Source organism: Phalangium opilio, unplaced genomic scaffold (assembly GCF_054372755.1).
Source record: "Phalangium opilio isolate 3A_F unplaced genomic scaffold, DU_Popi_V2 ptg000390l_1, whole genome shotgun sequence".
In the NCBI taxonomy this organism is placed as follows: domain Eukaryota; kingdom Metazoa; phylum Arthropoda; class Arachnida; order Opiliones; family Phalangiidae; genus Phalangium; species Phalangium opilio.
The window spans coordinates 3,980,605-4,005,983 of NW_028324234.1; the positions used below are offsets into that span (position 1 = coordinate 3,980,605).

General features: G+C 37.8%; 2 protein-coding genes across 3 annotated transcripts; one reads left to right on the plus strand and one right to left on the minus strand.

Moving 5' to 3' along the window:
• Nucleotides 1-2,497: 2,497 nt before the first annotated feature.
• LOC149596263 (adenosine kinase-like) lies at nt 2,498-7,505 on the plus strand. 2 transcript variants are annotated; one of them, XM_089861340.1, is made up of 7 exons: nt 2,498-2,650; nt 2,766-2,840; nt 2,912-3,326; nt 6,514-6,684; nt 6,801-6,836; nt 6,961-7,075; nt 7,204-7,505. In XM_089861340.1, exons 1-7 carry the CDS (start codon nt 2,634-2,636, stop codon nt 7,416-7,418), a joined length of 1,044 nt encoding a protein of 347 aa, XP_089717466.1. In that variant the 5' UTR covers nt 2,498-2,633; the 3' UTR covers nt 7,419-7,505. The 2 variants fall into 2 exon arrangements, with proteins under 2 accessions (XP_089717466.1, XP_089717467.1); XM_089861341.1 differs by lacking the exon at nt 6,514-6,684.
• Nucleotides 7,506-20,134: 12,629 nt separating this feature from the next.
• LOC149596264 (multidrug resistance-associated protein 1-like) lies at nt 20,135-21,392 on the minus strand. Its single transcript, XM_089861420.1, has 5 exons — nt 21,387-21,392; nt 20,984-21,241; nt 20,820-20,933; nt 20,388-20,525; nt 20,135-20,323 (listed from the first exon to the last, which is right to left on the minus strand). Exons 1-5 carry the CDS (start codon nt 21,390-21,392, stop codon nt 20,135-20,137), a joined length of 705 nt encoding a protein of 234 aa, XP_089717546.1.
• Between the last annotated feature and the right edge of the window lie 3,987 nt (nt 21,393-25,379).

Consider the following 25,379-nt stretch of genomic DNA (forward strand, 5'->3'; position numbering starts at 1 on the left):
TCTAATCAAGACATTTTTGATTAATGCGCTTTTGATTTAAGATTTTAAGTTCGCAAGTGTTGTAAATTAAAATGGTGTTGCTCTTTATTTCGGTTATTGTATTTAAATTCCGTAGATTTAAATTAATAAAAAAAATATAAAGGATAAAGAATATTTAAGTTGTTGAAGTGGTGTATTGCTAATTCATTTTGTTAAAGAGTATTTAAGCCTAGGCTATCGAATGTAAGATAAACACCAATTCGACAACATTTATTTAAACATTCGTCATTATTTAAATAAACTAAAATTAATTGAAATGGTGGAAGATTTTTTTAAGACAAGGCTAAATATTTTGTTTGAGATGTGATAAACCTGTTTCAGTTGAAAAATCAAACTTGGCAAATTCTCTGAAGTAGAATACAACTGCTTCCTGACTAATCTACTGGTCCAAATGTCATGAAATTTTAATGAGAGGTGTGTTACAATTAGAGATGGCCGATACCAGGCTTAACCCGATACCGATCGATACCGGTACAAACATGAACCGATACCGATCGATAACGAAATGGTATCGGTTCATCCGTACAGGCGCATACTAAGAAAGATTTTCGCTTATTAGTTGTTAGATAAACTGAATTCAGGTACTTTTTATATAAATGAGAACTCGTCACGATTGTAATTCATAGAAATAAGATATTATCACCATCATTACGTTACTGAAAGACCTAAAAATGTCATGTAGCGCCATATAACGCATTTTAAAAGAGTATCGGTTTAGTATCGGTATCGAACCAACCGATCCGATACTATCGGGAAACCCTGAGTATCGGTGCCGATACCGATATGGTATCGGTACCGGTTCATCCCTAGTTACAATCTATTCTATTATATTAATAAGGATTCAAGCTTCTAGAGTGGATAACTATTTTAATAAAACTTGATTTCCAATGTCATAATTGTAAATTAAGTACTTATTGCACAATATCTTTGTATCTAATGGCCCAAATGTCCAGAAAATTTAATTAGAGGTGTGTTACAATCGATTATATTATATTAAAAAGGGTTCAAGCTTTTGAAGTTGATAGATTTTTTAATTAAAATTAATTTCCCATGTCACAATTGTAAATTCAGTACTTACAGTACTTACAGAAGTATACTGTATAATCATTCAGTTCTGGTACTTACAATTGTTTTCCACATTAAAAAACCAACCCCATTATATTTATCCAATACTTGCCTTTAGGGAGTAATAGTTTATAAAACCTAGACCTCTTGCACCAATTTTCTGAGATTTGTAAACGTGCAGAGGGGCAGATGTCACGAAAACCCTTGTGGTGATGCCTAGCTGACACCAACATTTTTGAAAGTTATACTTACTTGTTGGGCGAGGTATTTAAAAAATCAATCAATTAAAATATAAAGTTTATCGTCAAAATAAGAAATGATAGCATCTTCAAGAAAAGTTGACAAATCCTAAAACAAAGCTTCAAAACTAAGATCAAGCACCACGCAAGAAGCTTCAAAATGTCATTGAACAAGCAGAGGATCGCTGTGAGGAAGCTTTTTGCTTATTGGGCCTCCTTGACAATTATAATTTAAAACTATCTCTCCACTAAATAATTCTTTTTACCAACTGCAACTGGTATTATGATACTTTTCCCCGACCTTTTTCAGTTAGTTTCTTAATCATGATTTTTCTATGTTTAATTCTTTGTTTTTGTAAAATGTGTGATATTTTCAATACATTTCAACTAAAATTGCGTTTACATAATAAAGTTCTTTTGGCAGAAACACAAGGGTTCTTCTGAACTTTCCCAAAATAGGTGTGTTTTAGGCTTTAGGGCCTATAATTTTGTTTAATTATAAGATTTTTTGAGTAATGTTAAGAAACACGTTTAATCTAGGAAAGGGAGTGAAAGTATTTTTTTTATAAAGCTAATTACTTATGAATTTTTAACCAGTTTTAGATAAAATCGATTGTAACACACCTCTAATTAAATATTCTGGACATTTGGGCCATTAGATACAAAGATATTGTGCATTAAGTACTTAATTTACAATTATGAAATTGGAAATTAAGTTTTAATAAAATAATTAACAAATATAGAAGCTTGAATCCTTTTTAATATAATATAATAGATTGTAACACACCTCTCATTAAAATTTCAGGACATTTGGACCAGTAGATCCGAAGATATAGTCAGTTTTAGCACTGAGCCCATCATTTTGGTTTTGAAAATAATTTTTATAAAAAAAAACTATCCACTCTAGAACCTTGAATCCTATTTAGAATAATAAAACACGTCGAAACACACGTCTCATTAAAATTTCTGGTCATTTCGATCAATAGGACAGAGGATCTGGCCAAAAAACCGACCTCCTCCCATAGAACGTAATGTTAATTTTCACAGACTTGGAATTTCCCGCCAAGAATCCAAAAGTTGCACTTTTTGACCTTTTGAAGGGGCTTCTATAGGGCGAGCAGCTTGCGTCGTGACGCGCGTGATGGAGTGGGCTATGCTCTGTCTCAGTCTGTCTGGCGCCGTCGTATCTACAAGTTTAGTTTAGCCCAGCATTTTTTTTTAATTCTAAGAAGTTGCATTTAATTTTGACTCTAAATTTAACGTTAATTGTCGCTTTAAATAGTTATAAAAATGGCATCAAAATTAAGGTGAGTGTTTGTTTGAACACTGATTATTTAAAACAGTCCATTGAATAAAGCCACGCGGCCCGCTGCCTCAATGGCCAAGGCTTAGGATTGAAACAGAATAAAATTAACTTTTCAGAGATAATTTAATATTTGGAATGGGAAATCCTTTACTGGATATTACTGCCAACACGGATGACGAGTTTTTACAAAAGTATTTGAGTTTTTAAGGGTGTGACGTGTTGTTTTTAATTAATTGCGTAAATGATTGAAAAAACGCGATAGATATGGTATGAAGCCAAACGACGCGATTTTGGCTGAGAAAAAGCATAAACCTATGTACGACGAAATGGTATCAAAATACAATGTTGAATATACCGCCGGTGGTGCTGTACAAAACACAATGAGAGCTGTTCAATGGATTCTTAACAAACCCAATACCTGCGTATTTATGGGATCAGTTGGGAATGATAATTATGGCAAAGTACTTGGGGAGAAGGCTTTGGAAGCCGGTGTTAACGTTCGTTACCAAATTCACCAGTCTGAACCCACAGGCACTTGCGCGGTAGTCTTAACTAAACAGGGAACAAATAGATCGTTATGTGCTAATTTGGGAGCCGCTAATCATTTTACCAAAGATCATTTGGAAAAACCGGATAATTATAAGTTGATTGAAAGTGCTGAAATCTTTTACGTTTCAGTATGTATCGTTTTAGACACAAAAGAGTCTTGTAGAAACATTTCTATGAGTTATGGTTTTTAGCAAGGTGTGTGTTTGTAATATGCACATCTTTTGTGATACTGTTTTTTGTACGTGAGTGTGTGTGTGTTTATGGACGCCATGTAAAGTATGGGTACACAATGGTTAATAAAAGAGGTCCACAATGAGCCCCCAATTTGCATGGGGAAAGCGGGAAATTGGAATTATTTCTGTGTTCACTCTCCTTTTTATATTGTCCCTTAATTTTTCAAATGGTATCTCCTCCAGTGGCAGCTCAAATAGAGTAAGAGACTTCAAGAAGCTTATGGTAAAAGGGGGTTGATTTTTATCTTTTATCTTGTACAAAATCGCTGTCAAGTGAAAGGGGGTAATTGGTTCCACTTAAATTTCTGTATTCCCACGAGGATGGGGAGTGTTTGTTTGCTCTATAACCAAAAGGGAATAAAAATGGGAAAAGTAGTTTTACAACACGCCATTTGTAACTTCAATAGAACTATCTCAGTTGTGACGTCAGCAGGGAGGAGAGACTTGAGAGGGAGTAATAAAGTGAATAGGTGGGTTCGTTCGCTTCGTGGCTAAACTAGTTTTTCTCTGGCGCTGGCTCTGCCACTCGTCGCGTCAAATTTAAAACCGGCTTTGAACTGGAAGGGGAAGGTTGTTTTTGAATATCCGTCATGGTGACTGGTGAACTATAAGAAGGGTTGTTGGCGGTAGTAAACGACGTCAGTCGTGCCTGCGCGTTAGCTAAAATCGTGGAACGGAGATAGAAATTCCTACCCTCACTTTTTCTCCCTTTACCATTTGTATGACGGTTTTTTAGCATTAAATCAACACTCCCTCTCAAGTCTCTCCTGCCTGACGTCAGTGTCTATCAGGGCTTAGTTTTGGCTGCTAGCTGCCATTTTGGTACCGCTTAGGTTCTATGGGAATCTGAAATAGGCCTATAGACCCAACCAGTAAATAAAAAATATGGCTTTGTCTTGTCTCCATCTGAGGAATAGGATCACGTGACTAACATAGTTGACTGTAGTACCACCATCTGTCGTTGAGCGACGAAAATAAATCTCTTATTTTTCTGATCGGATTAAAGGGATAGAATCGATGTTTTGGCTACTAATGAAAAGATTTCATATTTTAAAATCAGATAGAACCTAAAATTACGTTTTCAAAAATATATATATATTGATACTTTTAATAACTTAACTATTTTTAATTAATTTTTAAAAGTATTGTTTTTTGGGACTGCTCCGATCACTACCCCCTCCTGCGTCGTTTGGCAAAAAAACGGTTGAAACATCTACCCACCCCTCCATACGCTCCTCTTATTTGAAGATATGGTAGCTTTACGACTAACAGTACCTAGTTTTCATACTATTTCACTTGTGGATCACAAATAAACTTGGCCTTAACTTTTATTTCGATTTACGTGTTTTGAGAGGCGTGAAAGAAGCTAAATAGTTTCATAGCAATTAAATCGTTTAAGTAAGAGGTTTAGCACATTTAATTTGAAAAATACATCTTAAAAGCTTGAATTTAGGGCCACTTAGAATAAAAAAATCGATCATGGAAACTAAGCCTTTGCCAAAATGTCGTAGAAAGTGCGTTGTTTTTGACTGTACCAATACAGACTTGGACAAATCTCTGTCATTTCATAGTCTACCAAGTAACGAATTATCCGAATTTGAATTTTCCTCACTTGACTCACGAATTTCGAAAGATTCAACCGAGTCTAAACTATCGGATTCTACTACAGAGTCAGGCCCGTCTGATATTTCGGATTCCGAGCTACGACTCGACGTCGACGATGACATTTTCTATTTGGCTCCTGTAGCAGACGACGGAAAAAAAAACCTACTATCCTCAACTTGAGTTCCACTATATACTCCTATTTCCAAACAACCAATGAATGAGTGGACGTTAGCAACGTCACTAGGGTAACAAAACAAGTTGGACGGTATTCGCGGTTAGTTTGAATTTCAAAATATCTAACGTACTTTTCTTAATTTTAAACGTTTTAATTCGATTTTTTTTTTGGCACACATAATTTTAGGCACATTTTTTTACCTAAAACTGCCCTCATCTTGTACTAGTCGGAAATCCATGATTCTATCCCTTTAAAGTCTGACTCTTGGGGTAAAACAGGTTCTGCGCGTGGCAAAATCAAGCCAATCAGGTAATCCTTTTCTCGCCTCTAAGCCCGAGAACAAGATCTGAGCGGTTATAAAAATTCAAAAGATTTGTTGGTTGGGTTTATTGGTTTACAGATTTTATGAATAATTTTGATAGAGCGTGTAGTTATACTTGTATATAGAGCTATATCAGTTGAAGGGGGGAAACGTCACAGTTGGGCCTTCCAATAAACGAAGCCGGTTTTCACCCTCCCTCTATGCGGGCCGCTGAAGAACTCTATGCCAAATTCCCCGCACAATATGGCGCCAAGGCGGGGACTAGCGAAACCCCGCCTCAAAATCTCTCCTCCCCCCGAATTGAAATAGCTGTATAGTTTGGATATATAGGTAGTGCGTAAAACAAGTGTTGCCAGTCATACGTGACTTGTGCAATTCTACCTCTATCTATTACAACAGATACTGAAAAAGCTGGTAGTATTCTGTTCAATTCAGTATTTTCAATTCGGTTCCAAACCCGAAGAGATGCTGCTAGAGTCACGAATTACTACTGGCAACACGCGGTTAAAGTTAAGAAACGGGGAGGGGTGGGGTTAATTTCTCTAGCCCCCTAAGCGCACGCGCACAATCTGTATTACCATTCGCTTGTTAGAAAACGCGTGTACTTGATATTACGATAGCGAGGATGTTGGGGGGGGGATGAGAAATCGGCCGTTAACTGTGGAACGGTGCAAGTCCGGTGGGAAGCTTGAAAATGGGGAGGAATACTCGAAAAAAATGGCTGGCGGTCCACTTCAGTAACGTTAGACGAATCAGGAAGACCGCCCGCCATCTTTCCGAGTATTCCTCCCCCATTTTTAGCGTCCCACCCGACCTAAGTCGTTCCACAGTTAGCGTAACAATCCCTCCCTACCCCCAATCCATACCACACCTTGCTAATAGGAAAATCTTGACTTTCGTGACTTGCTTTTTTCGAGACTCTTTAGTTGAGGAATTTAAGATTCAAGTTGGGTAATTGATGCGTTTAATTCCTTTCGAAGGGTTTCTTTCTGACGGTCAGTCCAGAATCGCAAATGTTAGTGGCAGAATACGCTTCATCGCATAATCGTTTATTTTGCATGAACCTGAGTGCCCCTTTCATCAGTGCCTTTTATAAAGAGCCATTGATGAATGCGTTACCTTACGTTGATATCTTATTTGGCAATGAAACGGTTTATTTTATCTTCTTTTTCTTAATTAAGTTCAATTTAGAGATAATTTATCTTGACAATTTTGATAAACAAATAGTTCTAACTCCAGCTTTGTTTTTTATGTATGGTACATTTAGGAAGCCGATACTTTCGCTAAAGAACAAAATTTGGGGGTAAAGCAAATTTTCAAAATACTCTTGTTTTTAAAGGAAGGTTGAAAGGGAAAATCAAGCGAGCGATTTTGCTTATCACCCTCCCTTTAAAAACAAAAGTGTATTCATTAGCTTTTTATCTTAGGTAACGTGTAGGAAAGAGATTGCTCTGAAAATATGTAAAATGCCAAAAATTAATGATAAACGATCAAGGACTACCATAATTACTCAGGGAAAAGATCCGGTAATTGTAGCCAAAGGTATTTAATTACGCATTCTTTTAATTGGCAATATTTCAAAATTAAATTTCTAGATTAAAAAAAAATTAGTTGTTTTTTGATAAAATAATTATTTTGAAGCGTGTGTCTTTTAAATCTTTTAATTTTAGACAATGAAATAACAGAGTACGAAGCGGTTCAACTAGACAGTAACTTGGTTTTTGATACAAACGGAGCCGGGGACGCGTTCGTCGGAGGTTTCTTAGCGCAACTGTCCCAAAATCAACCCGTAGAAATTTGCGTAAAATGCGGAATTTTCGCTGCGACTGAAGTCATTCAAAGATCTGGGGTGACGTTTCCTAGCTCATATTCCTTCAAAGTTTAACCAAAAACAAAGAATTTAAAAATAATAACAAAATTATTGAAATTTAGGCCTAAAAACAATTAAAATAAAAAATAAAATCGCAAATTATTTTAATGAAGTCTTAATTTAAAACTCGATCAACTCTGCAATTGATAGACAGAAAATTGCAAAACATTGAAAACAAACAACGGGTTCCTATATAGATTTAATTTGAATAAGAATTAAATTTGAACTTTTTGAATTTTTTTTTACAAGTTACTAAATAAATAAGGAGCTTTGATTTATTTCATCTTTATGTAAGAAAAGAAAAAAATTCCGAAGGCTTAGCATTTCGTTTTGGTACTGGTAGTTGGTGTGTGCGTCGGTGTAGGGTTCATTTTTACAGCTTCTACGAAAACTGAGTCATTTGTGTTTCATCTTTGCCTCTTTGAATACCCCCTCCCTTTCTAAGGATGATTTGTGACTGCATCCCCCATTAAAATGCTTTCTTAAGATTCAGGTCGTGCTACTCTCTCCCCCCCCCCCAAAGAAATGAAACGTAGCTGGTCTAGACTGCCTTTTTCAATATATGCAATTCCAAATTTTATGAATTATAGCGAATTTAAACATTTTATTCGTGAAAATTTATATCGCGTTCAAAAAATCTCCCTTCGATCTTCCGATAAAGAATTATTAATAGATTTAATTTTAGAAGTAGGAATGGAGAACAGAGTGTTGTGGCTGGGCGCGCGTCAAAGTCCCGGAATCAACCTTTTAACGGGACGGGTGGTGGGGGGTATGAAAGAAGAGGCGGAAGGGTCATAGCAACAGAGTTAACAAGATGACTCAGTCATATTTCTTTTTACCGCCTTCTAGTGACAAGAATTAGTATTACTATATACATTATAAGATGACCCCAGCTAATTTAGAATTTCGGGTTTTTTTTTATTTTTTATAAAATAGCATTCCTATTATGAATAAAATAAATCTAGTAATAAACTACAGTAACTTACTCATTAGGTTCATTTTAAACTTAACCTACTGAACTTTATCTTAATTAAATTACAGAATAAAATTTATTAAACTAGGGTCGGTACTGGTAAATGTGAACGATTCTATATTTTCTTTAACATTTTGTAGCTAATTTTTGGGCGGCTTAAATTCCTTTTAAAAGGGCTCTATTTGTAGATTGAATATTGAGGATTAGGATAAAAATGGTATGAACATTGTAGGAATACGTGGATGAAAGATACGAACTTATATACACACCAACTCGGACTAATCAACTTAAGTTGATGCCAATTTTAGGTGTTGCTTTATACAATACCATCGGGGAATAAGCTTTGGCAAAAGTTACAATAATCCCACGATAACGAACCTTTAATCGTTAGATAGATCACGTTTTTCGCTAGAAAATTGATATTAATATCTGTGGTTTCGATTCGGAATTCGATTTTATAAATAGAGTTGGAAAAAACCAAGTAAAAATTGCAAATGTTTCAAGGTTAATTAGAATCCTTTTTAAGCTATTTTACTATAAAATAAAAAGTAAAAGTGGTGTAAGGAATCTACGTTCGGATAATATTAACTTTAAAATACATCATTGAACCAAAAAAGACTCAAATGTCGCGCCATTAGTAAGTTTATCAATTTAGCGGTAAGAGGGCGGTAGCTACCACTACTTATTGGGCGGGAAAGCGAGAAAACGAGACAGCTGGTATGCGAGGTATCGAAATAAATAGGACTTCTCAACAAATTATTGAACATTTTGACTCGGGTATTGTTTTAACTATATCCTATTATCGTATTATCACTTATCACATCTGCGTAAACTTTAATCTAGGTGCATGAATTTAGGCCCTACGTAATGGTAGCTCCTTCAGGGTTGCCACGGAATTTTCAGAACCAAATTCCCTGACTTTTCCAGGTTTTCCCTGACCTTTTTCTCAGATTTTCCCTGACCTTTTAGGCCGAAAGTGTGAATGTTTACAGCACGTTTTAAGTGCTTATAATTAAATAAACTCTCTACATTAAGTTGTCCCATGTATTTGTTGCACCAAAACAAATAAGAAACATTTTAACTATAAATAACAGTCTAATTACTTTACAAAAACAATTCTAGACATTTTTAAGGATTAATCTAGAGTTTTCTGTGTTGAGAGAGCATGAGGAGAAACTTTGATCTGATTCTTGCGTCAGACTATGACAACTTCGTGCCTCATAAAGCTAAATTCCCACTCGACCGAAAAAAACCGGCGCAAATCACGCAGCATACAGTAGAAATTTTACCTTATACCGTCGTCCGGCTGTAGACTGTTAACACTACGACTGAATTTTGAGTTTGGCGGTAAATATTTTTGGGTCACGTGACAGATTAGAGTGGTTTCCATAACATTTATTACGTAATCTGAAATGAAATCTCTGTCCCATTGCCGCTTAGATCGTACAAGAAAGTATATTTTGTAACCTCCTCAAAAAAGACTTCCTTATTAACATCTTACCTCTATATACTTCCATTAGATACATTTTTCTTTCTTCGTGGCATGATTCCGACCAAAAAAAAATACATGGCGACTATCAATCTATCTAGCGTATGCGTGCACTCTGGAAATTTATGACGTAGTCAGCGGGATAATTTCATTGTCTGAGACACCGGCGTAACGCCGAACACGACCGAAAAACAGAACACAACTTGCGCCCGGCCGAGCGGAAATTCCATCGGGCTAGGCCTAAAGATTTTTCGGTCGAACCCCTTTCTGCCGGGTCTCTGTCGTGATTTCCGTCGAGTGCGAGTCTATCTTAAATGTAGCAGGTGATATTGTAAAACCAGCCCCACTGATGTCAAGTACATTAAACTTAACTTGTTTGAGCGAGTTGCCGCCTCTGTTTCTATCGAGGTAATGTGGTGAAATATTTTTGACTGTGATAAATGAGATGAACTTAAATTGGCATCATTTAATAATAGAGCTTTTTCAATTCGGGGGTAAGGAGAGTTTTTGAGGCGGGATTTCGCCAGTCTCCGCCTAGGTGCCTTATTGTGCGCGAAATTTGGCTTAGAGTTCTACAGTCGCCCGCACGGAGGGAGGGTGAAAACCGACTCCGTTTATTGGCAGGCCCAACTGTGACGTTTCTCCCTTCAACTGATATAGCTCTATGCAGGCACATTTTATTTCAAACTCATTCAATGAAACCTTCTAACGTTAAATTATTATTTAATGCAAATAAAGATACAAAAATGTTACATTTTAAACGTCATCTGGTTCATCATCCGAATCAGTCTGATAATCAATGTATACGGTTTCATCGTCATAGTCACCCTCCCTCCGTGTGGGCCACTGTAAAACTCTTTGCTAAATTTCGCGCACAATAAGGCACCTGGGCGGGGACTGACGAAACCCCGCCTCAAAAACTCTCCTTACCCCCGAATTGAAATAGCTCTATTATTAAATGATGCCAATTTAAGTTCATCTCATTTATCGCAGACAAAAATATTTTTCAGCACATTACCTTGATAGAAACAGAGGCGGCAACTCGCTCAAACAAGTTAAGTTTAATGTACTTGACATCAATGGGGCTGGTGTAGAAACAAAGTTAAAGTTCGCGCCCAAACAAGCCGTTATAGATGGCGCCAGTTTACCCATATTTGTTATTGATTTTTTACTCTTGCTATTTCAGTACATGTTGTAACCTTCGGAAATAAACTTATTCTTTGTCTTTTTTGTACACTAACATGTTGTGCCAGTATTTTTGCTTTCTAGAATAGGAATTACCTAAGTATTAGAAGTAATTCCAATAGGTTATGGGCCTCGTACGCGGAAGAAAGTAAAAGGTACTGAACGAATTAAACAGAAACTAAGTAATCAAAGGATTATCAGGTTAGCTGTTCCCAATATAATAGGGCGGGGTCGTTAGTAAGAACAAAGAATGGCGTCGGAGATAATGAAGGTTCAGTTCGCAAAACTGAATAATAACAATTATAAGACGTGGAAATTTAAAATGGAAATGTGCCTTATTAAAGACGAGTTATGGCATGTCGTATCTGACGCAGCACCGGAGCCCGCTACAGATGCTTGGACAAAGGCAGATGGAAAGGCGAGAGCATCAATTAGTTTACTCGTCGAAGACAATCAACTGCAGCATATCCGAAACAAAACGACAGCAAAAACCGTTTGGACAGCTCTAAAGGACTACCACCAGAAAAGTACCTTATCATCCAAGGTATTTCTATTAAAGAGGCTTTGTAGAAGTCAGCTTAGCGAATCTGGAAATATGGAGGCACATTTTATGCTCTACTGGATCTCGTAGACAGATTAAGGGGATTAGGGCAAAACATCCAAGAAAATCTAGTGATGGCATTCCTGCTGTGTAGCTTACCTGAAAGCTACGACACGCTAGTGATGGCATTAGAGACCAGACCAGCAAGCGATCTAACGTTAGAGCTAGTCAAAGGGAAATTGATTGAAGAATTTAAAAGACGGGAAGGCTCTATGGAGAAGCAGACTCATAATGGCGAACGGCAAACAGCGCTACAAGCTTACGCTGGTTCGGGCAAGAAAAAAGGCGGTGGAGCTAAAGGCTCTCAGCCGAGAAGAAAAACGGGTTGTTATGAGTGCGGGAAGGCAAACCACTTCCAACGGGATTGCACACTGTATAAAGCAAGACGCGTGAATGAAAATCAAAGAAACACGAGAGAACACGCGAGCTTAGCCACACAGGATCCACCCAAAAATAGTTATGCTATTTTTAAAATCACAAAGAAACCCTCAAGAAACGGTTGGTACATAGATTCAGGGGCCACATGCCATATGACGAATGATAGAAGATTTTTCACCCATCTGGACGAAACCTTTAAAGACGTAGTTTACACGGCTGATGATTCAACGTTAGAAGTAGCCGGAAAGGGTTTTGGTATTTTACAGTGCCGTAAAATGAACAACCAGAGCATTGAGATAAAAGTTACAGATGTCTTGTATGTACCACATCTCAATGGAAGTCTAATATCAGTTCGAAAACTGACCGAGAATGGCTTACGTGTGAATTTTGAAAGCACACGTTGCACGATTTCTGAGAATAACCAGATTACAGCAATTGCGAATTGCATTGGAGATCTATATCAACTAGATCAACCAGAAACGGCTATGTTGGCGAACCATGGAGTAGCGAAAGACTGTATTCACGTCTGGTACCGTAGATTAGGACATAGAGACCCAAAAGCTCTTCAGACGCTAGTCAATAAAGAGTTAGGAACAGGAATCAAGATGTCAAACTGCAACTGCAAAGAGACGGTTTGTGAGACCTGTATGAAGGGAAAAATGGCACGTTAACCATTTCCTACTTCAGAAACTAGATCAAGCAAAATGTTGGATCTAATTCATACCGATCTCTGTGGGCCTATGCAGACGGTGACGCCAGGAGGAAGAAAATATGTCCTCACGCTTATCGACGACTACAGTCGGTACACGACAGTTAAGCTGTTGAAAAACAAAAACGAAGTCGCTGAACAGATAAGAAATTTCGTTAAGCTATGTGAAACTAAATACCAAAGAAAGCCGAAATGTTTCCGATCGGACAGAGGTGGAGAGTACGTGAATTAAGAGATTACGGAGTTCCTAAAGGAAGAAGGAATCTAACTGCACCATACACACCACAGCAAAATGGCATAGCAGAAAGGAAGAACCGATCCTTAATGGAAATGGCACGCTGTATGCTAATGGACGCTCAACTACACAATCGGTTTTGGGGAGAGGCCGTAATGAACGCCTGCTACCTGCAAAACCGACTACCAAGTAGAGTTTTGGATAAAACCCCTTTTCAACTATGGTTTGGAAACACACCCGATTTGCGTCATATCCGAACATTTGGAAGTACTGCTTTTGTTCATGTTCCGGATGAAAAACGTAGGAAGCTGGATGGTAAAGCCACTAAGTTAATTTTTCTGGGATATGAAGATGGATCAAAAGCCTACAGGCTTGTCGATATTGCAACGGACAAAGTCACTGTCAGCAGAGACGTCCGGTTTATGGAAGAACACTGTCAAGGTATACGCACAGCAGGAACACTGCACCCTGAAAATTAAAGTATTACCATTGAAGTGGAACTTCAACTAGCATCTGTAGAAAATCCACCTATCGTAGAAACGTCTAGTAATGATGACGAAAGCGAGGTAAACGGCAGTGAAGACGGAAGCGATGGAGGTGAAGTTGAACTAGAAGTAGTTAACGATCAAAGGCAAGTTGATCAAGAAATACTTGACGACGATCAAAGACAGGTTCGAAGATCGGTACGAGACAACAAAGGCCAGCCACCAGAGAGGTTAATTACCACTATGATGACGAAACAAGAAAAACAAAACGGAGATCCTCGTTCATTAGATGAAGCACTCTCGAGTCCTCATAAAAATGAATGGATGGAAGCCATGAATGAAGAGATCACGTCTTTAAACGAAATGGGAACCTGGAGCTTGGTAGATTTACCACCTGGTAAGAAAGCCGTAGGCTGCAAATGGGTGTATAAAACCAAAACAGATTCCAAGGGAAACGTCAGTCAACACAAGGGACGCCTTGTTGCTCAAGGCTTTACGCAAAAATTCGGAACCGATTATGACGAAGTTTTTGCTCCCGTAGGAAAACACTCAACGTTACGGACTTTGTTAGTTCTAGCGGGTCACCAAAAGATGACTGTACGTCATTTTGATATAAAGACGCCATTCCTCAATGGAACATTAGATGAAGAAATCTACATGAAGCAACCTCCTGGATTTGTTGATAAAGATTCACCGGAAAAAGTATGCAGACTTCAACGAAGTCTTTATGGCTTGAAACAGTCAGCACGCATTTGGAATGAACGGATAAATGCGGTGCTCGAGGAGGATGGTTTTCAGAGAGGGTTGTCTGACAAGTGTCTTTACACTAAGAAAGTAGGAAACACGTACGTGTATGTTTTTGTCTACGTCGATGATATAATTGCAATTGCACCAAATGATGGCATCGTGGATAAAGTCTACGAATATTTGAAGAAAGAATTCGCCATTAAAGACCTAGGAGAATTGAAACTATACCTCGGCGTTGAAATCGAACGCGATGCGTACGGGATTTTTAAAATCCACCAATCGGGCTATATTTCTCGCATACTAGAGACATTCGGTATGGAAAATGCAAACCCAGCGAAAACACCATTAGACACGGGCTATTTAAAGGATGCAGAAGAACGTCTAGAAGACCAAGAAATGCCAAATAAAGAAATATATCGGCAAGCGATCGGTAGTTTGTTGTACGTAGCCACGTGCACGCGCCCAGATATCGCGGCAAGCATTTCGATTCTAAGCCGAAAAATCACCAATCCAAGTTCAACAGATTGGACCGCTGTCAAGCGCGTGATGCGTTATTTAAAAGGAACCCAAGGTTTTAAACTGATGCTTGGATCAAAGAACGCTAAATCCAAAAATCTAACGGGATACGCGGACGCCGACTGGGCTGGAAACAGCGTTGATAGAAAATCAAACATGGGCTATGTTTTCATGTGGCTCGGTGGTACTATAAGCTGGACTTGTAGAAAACAAACAAACGTAGCACTCTCTTCTACCGAAGCTGAGTATGTAGCCTTAGCTGAAACCTGTCGAGAAGCACTCTGGTTGGAAAAGGTACTAAAAGACCTGAAGCAAGAATGCGGCAAAACTAAAATGTTTGAGGACAACCAAAGCTATTTGAAAATGGTTGAAAATGAAAGTGTCACTCAACGGACCAAACACATTGACACAAGGCACCATTTTGTTAAGGATTTGAAAACTGTGTTTAGTTTTGAGTATTGCCCAACAGAATTAATGCTCGCAGATTTACTTACTAAACCATTAGAGCGAATGAAAACGAAAGACCTGTCAACGTCGCTTCGACTAACTGAGTAAAGGGAAACTAATATTCTACAACTTTGAGAGAGGGTGTAGAAACAAAGTTAAAGTTCGCGCCCAAACAAGCCGTTATAGATCGCGCCAGTTTATCAAATATTTGTTATTGATTTTTTACTCTTGCTATTTCAGTACATGTTGTAACCTTCGGAAATAAACTTATTCTTTGTCTTTTTTGTACACTAACATGTTGTGCCAGTATTTTTGCTTTCTAGCATAGGAATTACCTAAGTATTAGAAATAATTCCAATAGCTGGTTTTACAATATCACCTGCCAAATTTAAGCTGGACTCGCACTCGACGGAAATCACGACGGAGACCCGGCAGAAAGGGGTTCGACCGAAAAATCTTTACGCCGAGCCCGACGGAATTTCCGCTCGACCGGGCGCAAGTTGTGTTCTATTTTTCGGTCGTGTTCGGCGTTACGCCGGTGTCTCAGACAATGAAATTATCCCGCTGACTACGTCATAAATTTCAAGAGTGCACGCATACGCTAGATAGATTGATAGTCGCCATGTATTTTTTTGGTCGGAATCATGCCACGAAGAAAGAAAAATGTATCTAATGGAAGTATATAGAGGTAAGATGTTAATGAGGAAGTCTTTTTTGAGGAGGTTACAAAATATACTTTCTTGTACGATCTAAGCGACAATGGGACAGAGATTTCAATTCAGAGTACGTAATAAATGTTATGGAAACCACTCTAATCTGTCACGTGACCCAAAAATATCTACCGCCAAACTCAAAATTCAGTCGTAGTATGAACAGTCTACAGCCGGACGACGGCATAAGATAAAATTTCTACCGTATGCTGCGTGATTTGCGCCGGTTTTTTTCGGTCGAGTGGGAATCTAGCTTTATGAGGCACGAAGTTGTCATAGTCTGACGCAAGAATCAGATGAAACTTTCTCCTCATGCTCTCTCAACACAGAAAACTCTAGATTAATCCTTAAAAATGTCTAGAATTGTTTTTGTAAAGTAAATGCTCTCTTAGACTGTTATTTATAGTTAAAATGTTTCTTATTTGTTTTGGTGCAACAAATACATGGGAAAACTTAATGTAGAGAGTTGTCATAGTCTGACGCAAGAATCAGGCCGTCAGATTAAACCTAAGCCACGTATTTTCCAGTCAGATTTTATATTCTGTTATTTAGCACGACCAGATCTATCAAACAACCACGGATTCATACATGTACCTCATGAGGTAAGAAATCATACCTCATTCGACCATTTTAACCCCCGTCTGATTTATTGATGGCCCCCTTTGATGACGTCAGATTTCATATATTTGGAAACGCCATTTCCAGTTCTATCATTTGCCACCTTTTTTATTCATGTACCTCATGAGGTAAGAAATCATACCTCATTAGGGTCAAACATGACCCCGCCCCCCTCAAATGCCCCAGCTGTGACGCGTAAAACGGCCAAATCTATTAATGAGCATCAAAACTGAACTCATTCCAATGGTCAGACCTTTTGTACTTCATGAGGTAAGATCCAGGCCACTGGCTCTTGGTCTACTAACACTGTTAAAATCTAGTTTTCTTGACGTGAGCGGGACGTGACTTCTTCAGCCCATGAACGCTAGATCTCTAAAGGGTAGATCGTTTGCTTTATAAAATAAATAAAAAAGGAACGGCCACGGTCGTTAAATAGTTTTTTTTTCAATAGGTTTGTGAAGAGTCATAAAAAACTGATTGACCTTGACTGTTCCGAAATTCACCCCCCCTATCGCTTCTCCTGATTCTATGCTAAAGAAGGCTCGGTTTTACAGTGGAAGGGGGCGTTTTCCGGCCTAGCGGTCCCCGCTCACCTCATTTCAGTGAGCCCGAGCGCGAATTGTGCGAGGCTCATTAAAATCATTGATAAAATCACCAGCCCGAGCCGAACCTGAAAGTTTATGTAAAAGATTTCTGAGCCTGAGCCCGGGCTCGTAATGCGTCACAAATAAAGTGAGCCTTGAGCTGAGCCCTGGTTTAACTGTAAAATTAACGAGAGATTGAGCTCGAGCGAGGCCAATTCAAAACTATGAAACCGCTCATTTTGAAAGGGCGCTCACTGTTTCGAGACTGCGCTCAGCTTGGTTTAGCGCCGCATTCAGTGCCAAGAGAAAACAGTGTAACTCTTTGGTTTGGTTAGTAAATACACGGGCCACTAAACTAAGAGGACATTTCACCGCTAGCTTTGCGCACACAATCCGCTCGCCTCTTCAAAGAAAAGGGCTCCTATGTGAGTGAGGAGGGGAAAAGCGGATTGAATAGGAACTTGTAACACGTACCGCAGCGCCATCTACCCTGAAATGGATTTATCCTCGCACTTTGACTCTGTTTTCTGCTACTGTTTATAGCGAGGGTTGGCGTGCGAAGATGTTTACATTTTTACACAACAGTTAACTACTGTTAGGTTTAAGGTTTTAATTTAACTTATAATTAAAAGTTGTACATATATAAATCACAATTATAAACTATTGCATTTAGAAAGTAACCTAACCCTCTGTAACACCACACCAGCACGCACCAGATAATCCGCCTTTCCCAAGCTACGGAATATTTAAAAATGGATGCGTTTTTCAAAAATACTGTTTTCCATCCTCACTCGACTTGTTAACGAAATGACGTGCTTTGTCCGCTAGAGATGACAATAGTAAAAACCGTTTGCCTGGAGAGACGCCCGATAACAGAGCTGGAATGTCCTCTTATATTAAATCCCCTTTGTTAACTCTAACTTCCGGCGATAGGGAATAAGGTGGATTAGCTGGGGTCATCTTATAATGATCATAGTAATACTAATTCTTGTCACTAGAGGGCGGTAAAAAGTGTAATATGACTGGGTCATCTTGTTTTTTAATACAAGTCGGCTATGGCTAAACACTCTTTTTACGTAGTGAGTTATCGTGTAAAAATAGGTGCAAAAATTATTTATTTCAACATCTACACTGCTTGAAAGAAATATTCTCCGGAAATACGAGACTAAGCTCGAGCTTTAGCTTACAAAACTGAATGAGCCCGAGCTCGAGGTGAGTCTTAAAATCTATCGATTTTGAGCCCAAGGTGAGCCCGCGAAAGATATTAGAGAGAGAGAGCTTGAGCTCGAGCTTAGCCCATAAAAATTATGTGAATAAACCCGAGCCCGATGTAAGCTGATTTATTAAAACTAACTGAGCTTGAGCTCACATTGAGCTCTAAGGAAATATGGTTTTAATTTCGAGCTTGAGGTGAGCTCGTTATTAATTTCTATAAAGTAACGTGAGCTGAGCTGAGTCCAAGCGATGGTGGACAGGTATGTTTTCCGGTCCCTTTAAAGATCCAGCGTTCACTTTCAGCCAATAGCTGTTTTTCTCCCAATAGGGAAGATTTTGGCGTAAGAGTCGCACCTAAACTGGAGATCTGAGAAAAACTATCTCGAGGTGGGAAATGTGTCGCCCTTCTTCAGTATTGCTACACAAGAGAGGGGAGTCCCAAACCCCGCTTTAGGTTACTTCCTAGTCTAATTTAATGGACTTCTGACCATAGTAAACAACTATCGTTTTTTGCATATACGTTTTCTACACTTTATGACGCGTTTAAGAGAACCACTGTATCAGTAATTGCTATAACAGGTAAACAGCTATTTCGGGAAACCACTATTAAGGGAACTACTATAATGAGGACAGCTATTATGAAATCCGCTCATACGGAAACCGCTCATATGAGGGCTTCCCATAACAAAGGTGCATAGATAACCAGAAAGTGAAGAACATTAACCCTTTCCGGCCTTTAGCAACGGTATTCGTGTAAAATTAGAAGAAAGAGGGGCACAAGGGGGGGTTGGTGAGCCTCGTTTTCAACTACCAATCGAATCAGAGATAGATTTGCTCATCGCTAATGTCACGTGACGCAAGTAGTTTGCGATGGTAGCTGCTCCTGGGGATAGTGGGAAATACTATGGAAAAATTGGCTGCACAACTAGGCTTAACGGTTGTTTTTCTTTACCGTTCTTTCCTTAAAATCTACGTGGAATTTTCCAGTTTCTTTAAGTTGAATTTTTATATTGTTTCCAAGACTTTGTTATTGTTTTTATTGAAATACCTCGCAAAAAAACAGCAGAAGGCAAAAGCCAAACTACCCAATATAATTTCTACGCTAAAGGTGGCCACAATGTTGGTTTACAAACTCAATGGATTTGGAATTATCCATAGCTAAACCAAATTCTTATGATGTCAGTCCAGTTTGACACTTTAGTAAAGAAATTGATATTAGCGTGGGAACTGAAAAGTGACCGTATAACGATATCAGAATTAAAACTGAATCACTCGGTTCTGATGTAAATAGTGTTGAAACTCAAACAGAAAAACATGTGTTGCACCTTTACGTTTTCTGTCTTTATCAATTACGAAAAAGTCGTCTTTTTCTAAATGGTTTGCTAAATTCAAACCTGACATTCTGACAAGACTGTCCCGAATCCCGACTACCTAAATGACTAGATTACATTAGGCATTGGTATTAAACTATAGCAGACGACATGAAAATAAAGAAGTAAGTGAACTATATTTTCGAGCCAACTTACGCATGTGCCTTGTGTAAAACTACGCGAAAGTAACTCTCCGCCGCGGCATAAGACAAACTCTTCCCGTCGCTCTGTAAGGGGACGGAAATCTTGAATAGACTATGGAGGAACTCATTTTTCAAGTTGCGGGTTAGGCTTCTAGTTCTTCACTTTCTGGTTATCTATGCGCCTTTGCCATAATAATAAACAAACCTTGTTAGCCATGAATGAAGTACGCGTGAACAAAACGATGCATCATCTTCTCTTGATTCCTGTAAGTTTTAAAATAATATTTTTAATTGCAGCGAAGTTTTATGTGTAGTAATTTTGACACTCATATTTTTGAGAAGTGAAAACCAATATGAATAATTGATTGCAATATTCCCATTTTGACTTCGATTTCGTAAGTATGTTTTCCGTGAAGTAGAGCGCTGTCAGTTAGGGTGTGTAAGACGAGGGTAACGACTACCAAAGGATAAATAACCGACTCAATTACCAATCCAAATTCATCATTTTTGTCGTCCTGAAAAATTTCTCAAACTTTAAAAACACCAGGCATAGAATATGAATTTAGAATCTTTACTAACTTGTAAATAGTATTTTATGATGGCGGATCTAAGTTTAATCGTTTCCGTTAGAGTAACGAGAAACCAAAACAGTGTCAGGATTCCTGACAACACTGGGCCACCCCCTCTAGCGTAAATAATGAGAAATAACGCCAGGGTCTGAACACATAAATTAAAAATTATTGAATTAAATGTGTCAAGAAATGTCATGAAGAATTTTAAAAATATACATGTAGAATTTAAAAGATCTTAGTGTAGAATTTAAAAGATCTAAGTGTAGAATTTAATAGATTTACGTGTAGAACTTAAATGATTTACGCGTAGAATTTAAAATATTTACGTGTAGAATTTAAAAGATTTACGTGTAGAATTTGAAAGATTTGCACGTAGAATTTAAAAGATTTACATGCAGAATTTAAAAGATATACATATTGAATTTAAAAAACTGTTTACATAAGTTCCGAATTGAAGGACCACTTCCAAATTGTCAACGACTAGAAAGTCCCCGTCGTAAATTTGTTTTCCAAATTTTAAGGCGCTAATTGCGGCGAGTAGCAAAACCAAGAGCTGAAAACAAATGGCAATAGTAAAACCTACTTATTAGACTTTTTTCTAACGGGACCAATAGGAAGAACCAAAACAGTGCATGTTGTTCTGTACATTGATGTTTTTTGATCGTTAAGTATTAAAGGACTTACACTTTTTGTAATGGAAAGATGAGAACAACGAAAGCTTCGTCGTGGCGCCTTAGCGATGAGCGCTACTTCCAAAGGAAGAAACAACCATAGTATGGCGCAAGGCACCCAGACCAAGATGGTCTTTTGAAAACATGGCGTGAAGTCCGGATCATCCGTGTGCCATGCCAAATTTGTGTTCTTTCACAAATAATTACACATGCCATGATTAATCGCAAGCATGAAAGAGGGAGATACGGTTTCCATTGAAATTTCATAATCCCTCTTATAGCGATTTCCAGGCTCTATACATATTTTTAGTGGAACACCTCACCAGGCGTTTTACCTTCATTTAGTCTAATATTTCCAAGGCACGTAACATACCTTCGTACTATTTGTTCCTGCAGAGTCAAACACTCGGGAAATTATAAGCATGTGTCAAGAAATCTTTGCGGAGTGAGTTTTAAAAATTTGTATGGGGTAAGCCTTAAAGAGCACCACTAAACCTTGATCCGAATCGGCCCTATCTTTTACATTAAATGTAAATTTTCGATCCGATGTGCAAAGTCGGCTTCCATCACGTTAAATACTTTTAGGAAAAGATTTGGTTTTCAATTTCTACAAAACGTTCAATGGAAACCGTATGTCCCTTAAAACTCAATTTCATAAAATGTTATAATCAGAGCCCTGCTAAGTAATAAAACACGTAACATAAACAAAATGTAGACTCACAAAAGTCATCCAAAAGTAATGAACTCATTTGAATATGAATAACACTAAAACTTTCATAAAACTAATAAATTTGAGCAATTGGCTTAACAGACTAGTCGCTGTGATCCTTCCAACGTTTTCCAATAAGCCGTAACTCTAAATTTAGACCTTGATCGAGGTTCGTTCGTAAAGCACAACTGTTTTTCAGAAAAACATTCGAGTACATTAGAGCCGCGTAAAAAATTCCAGAATTCAGGCGATAAAATCCTTTGCATGCTTTTTTGACCTGTACATTTTGTCCTTAATATTTTAACCGAAATTTATGTTATAATCGTCTGATAGCAAACGATATATCTTGTTCGAAAAGAGAAAAGTTTATTTAACAATTTATCCTTCTACAGCCTAATCAGAAAGGAATAAGAATCTTTATATATAACCGACCGAACAAATAAAACCACGTCAAGGCTGTACAGAATACTACAAAAACCAGGAGTCCATTACACTGAGGGGGGGGGGTTATGGACTCCTGCTAAAACCGATATAAAACCTATCTTCAAAGCAGGGTTCGAATTAAAAAAAAGCCCAGAAAAACTCCACGGATTTGATTGGGTTTTACGGTACTTTTACCCAATTAAAAAAACCCACTAATAAAGCCACTTAATAAAACTCATAACTGAGACCGTCAATTTTGATTAATTTGAATGCCAGAATAATTGCTTTTTAAAGATAGTTTAAGACATTTATTGTTTTAATTTCAAAAGTGTTATTTAATAATATGTATTATTTTTTATGAAACATTTAAGACTTTTTTTAGGGTTCGTACAAAATTTTTGGAATGAAATTCCCTGACTTTTCCAGGTTTTCCCTGACTAAATTCCAGCAATTTCCCTGACCATATGCAATAACTTACAAGGCGTAAATATATGAAAACCAATCTAAATTCACTCGAATCATTTTTGCACGAGTTGTCATTGTTATAAAGATAAGCCAATTAATTCGTTTAAATTTAACCATAAGTAAATAAATAACCGGAGCGAGCGAAGCGAGCTCCGCGAATTTGGGGTTCTGCTCAAGTCTCAGACAACACTTTTTTGGTCACCCTTATACTGTCATCCAGACTATCAATTTCCCACCAATATATTTTTCCCTGACATTTCCCTGACTTTTCGCTGACCTTTTAGGCCCATTTTCAATTTCCCTGACTTTTCCAGGTTTTCCAGGTCGTGTACGAACCCTGTTTTTATTAAGCTGTTACTTTTGAATGACATTTTCTACCATGCACGCAACTGCTAAAGATAAAAACGCAAAAACCTAAAAAAAAACCAGAATAACGAAATAAAACCAGGCGGGTTGGGGTTTTTTTTTAATACAACACGGGTTTTTTTAACCCTTCTTGAAGGGAAGATAATCAACCGAGGAGGGTTAAGACTTTTAGCAAGGGTACTTATTTCTAACCAGTATGAACCTTTGAACTCCAAAGGGTCCACGTCGAAAATCTAGGTTAGACCATCAGGGCACTAAGCCCGTGACAAATGTGGATAATACACCAAAATTAATTAAAAAAACTTTAATAATAATTTTTTAACATTCTCCGTTTTCGAAGCAAGTATTTATGCTTTCTACTCTTCGAATAACAGCTACTTCGTGTAGAGAAACTATAATCCTGTACTGAGACCTTGGTAGACGCAAGTGTTATAGATGAAAAGCAAATCCCCAGAGTTGTCTATTTCAGACCGTTCTTTCCCGTCTTATTCAAACATTAATTTTACAATGGATAATTTTGTCTTTAGTCAAACTTTTTCTTAATTGGTGAAATTAATTTTGAGATATTTCCTGTTTCACTGGTCACCTTGAATTCAACTGAACATTTTTGAGGAAGCCGAGTTTGAAAAATTAAAAATTTTCTTACATGTTAATTTGTAAAATTTAATTTACAAACATTGTTCATACAGATTAAAAACTAAACGTCACGTTAAATAAAGCAATTGAAATGTTATATTAAAATTTACACACGTTTAACAGCACGCACCACTAGTTTCGCCTAGTCAAAATTGTTACAGGTAATGTCCAAAACACCAGATTTTTGCGCTATTTTGGCAAAGGCTTAGCTTCCATGTATAATAATGGTATGGCTTTATTTTAGCCTAATGGCCCTAATCTAAGCTTTAACATATTTTTAATTGTAATTAAACTTAGTAAAACTATTACTTTGAACACCAAACTTACAGTGAAACTATTTACCTTCCTTTATAACTTTCAAAGCGTCCGTCTCGAAATGAGTTATATTAATTCGGCGAAAATGCAGAATAGTACGAAAACTATTGTTTAGAAGCCAGTATGTACAGACTGGTGTTCATGTGGGATGGACAAAATGCCAGATGATGGTGTTGTTTAGAAGCCAGTATGTACAGACTGGTGTTCATGTGGGATGGAAAAGGGCCAGATGATGATGGTTGTGTTGTTTAACAGCCAGTATGTACAGACTGGTGTTCATGTGGATGGACAAAAGACCAGAAGATGGTGGTGTTTAGAAGCCAGTGCGTACAGACTGGTGTTCATGTGGGATGGACAAAATGCCAGATGATGGTGGTGTTTAGAAGTCAGTATGTACAGACTGGTGTTCATGTGGGATGGACCAAATTCCAGATGATGGTGTTGTTTAGAAGTCAGTATGTACCAACTGGTGTTCATGTGGGATGGACAAAAGGCCAGATGATGATGGTGTTGTTGTTTAAAAGCCAGTATGTACCAACTTGTGTTCTTGTGGGATGGACAAAAGGCCAGATGATGACGGTGGTTTTGTTTAAAAGCCAGTATGTACAGACTGGTGTTCATGTGGGATCCACAAGGGCCAGATGATGATGGTGGTGTTGTTTAAAAACCAGTATGTACAGACTGGTGTTCATGTGGGATGGACAAAAGACCAGAAGATGGTGGTGTTTAGAAGCCAGTGCGTACAGACTGGTGTTCATGTGGGATGGACAAAAGACCAGAAGATGGTGGTGTTTAGAAGCCAATATGTACAGACTAGTTTTAATGTGGGATGGACAAAATGCCAGATGATGTTGTTGTTTAGAAGCCAGTATTATAACCATCTTAACTCGAAAATCAAATTAAATTTCCGATTAAATCTTAAAATTAACAACGAAATACCTTTAATTAACACAATAAAGATAATACTAGCCCTTTAAACTTAAACCTATCCCTTTAAAACAAACTGAAAAGAGATTCACGGTTTCCAAAAATAACTACAATGAAAGAGGAAATAGCCCATCAAATTTGGCAGCGAACTTTTAGAACGATCCTATACCACAGTATCCACAGTGAAAAATGAAATACCTAGCAACGAAAACTTTTTCCAAGAAACCAGAGTAATACTACGCTTATTTAGACCACCAAGCAACAAGACCTTGAGTCACTATCCTGGTACCTGGCCCGAGAAACTTCTAAAACATTTTTCTTTAACCCATAAACTGACCAATCCGTATTTGGTCCCAAAACAAAAAGTTTTGCCTATTCGTTGATAACATGAATCCGCCCGGCTACGTCATAAATATGGTCCACTATTCGCCAAACCGAAGTCAATCAACAAACGTCATTGTCCCAGAGATCCTCGCAAAACCTAGAA

Bases quoted from the DNA above. Each gene is read 5' to 3' on its own strand.
- LOC149596263 (XM_089861340.1), top strand. The intron at 3,327-6,513 runs GTATGTATCGTT...TTCCTTTCGAAG, and splicing joins CTGAAATCTTTTACGTTTCA to GGTTTCTTTCTGACGGTCAG. The intron at 6,685-6,800 runs GTTTATTTTATC...TGGTACATTTAG, and splicing joins TCTTATTTGGCAATGAAACG to GAAGCCGATACTTTCGCTAA.
- LOC149596264 (XM_089861420.1), bottom strand. The intron at 20,526-20,819 runs GTAAACAGTTTT...TTATGTGTTCAG, and splicing joins TCCTTCAATTCGGAACTTAT to ACCCTGGCGTTATTTCTCAT. The intron at 20,324-20,387 runs GTTAGTAAAGAT...GAAATTTTTCAG, and splicing joins TCATAAAATACTATTTACAA to GACGACAAAAATGATGAATT.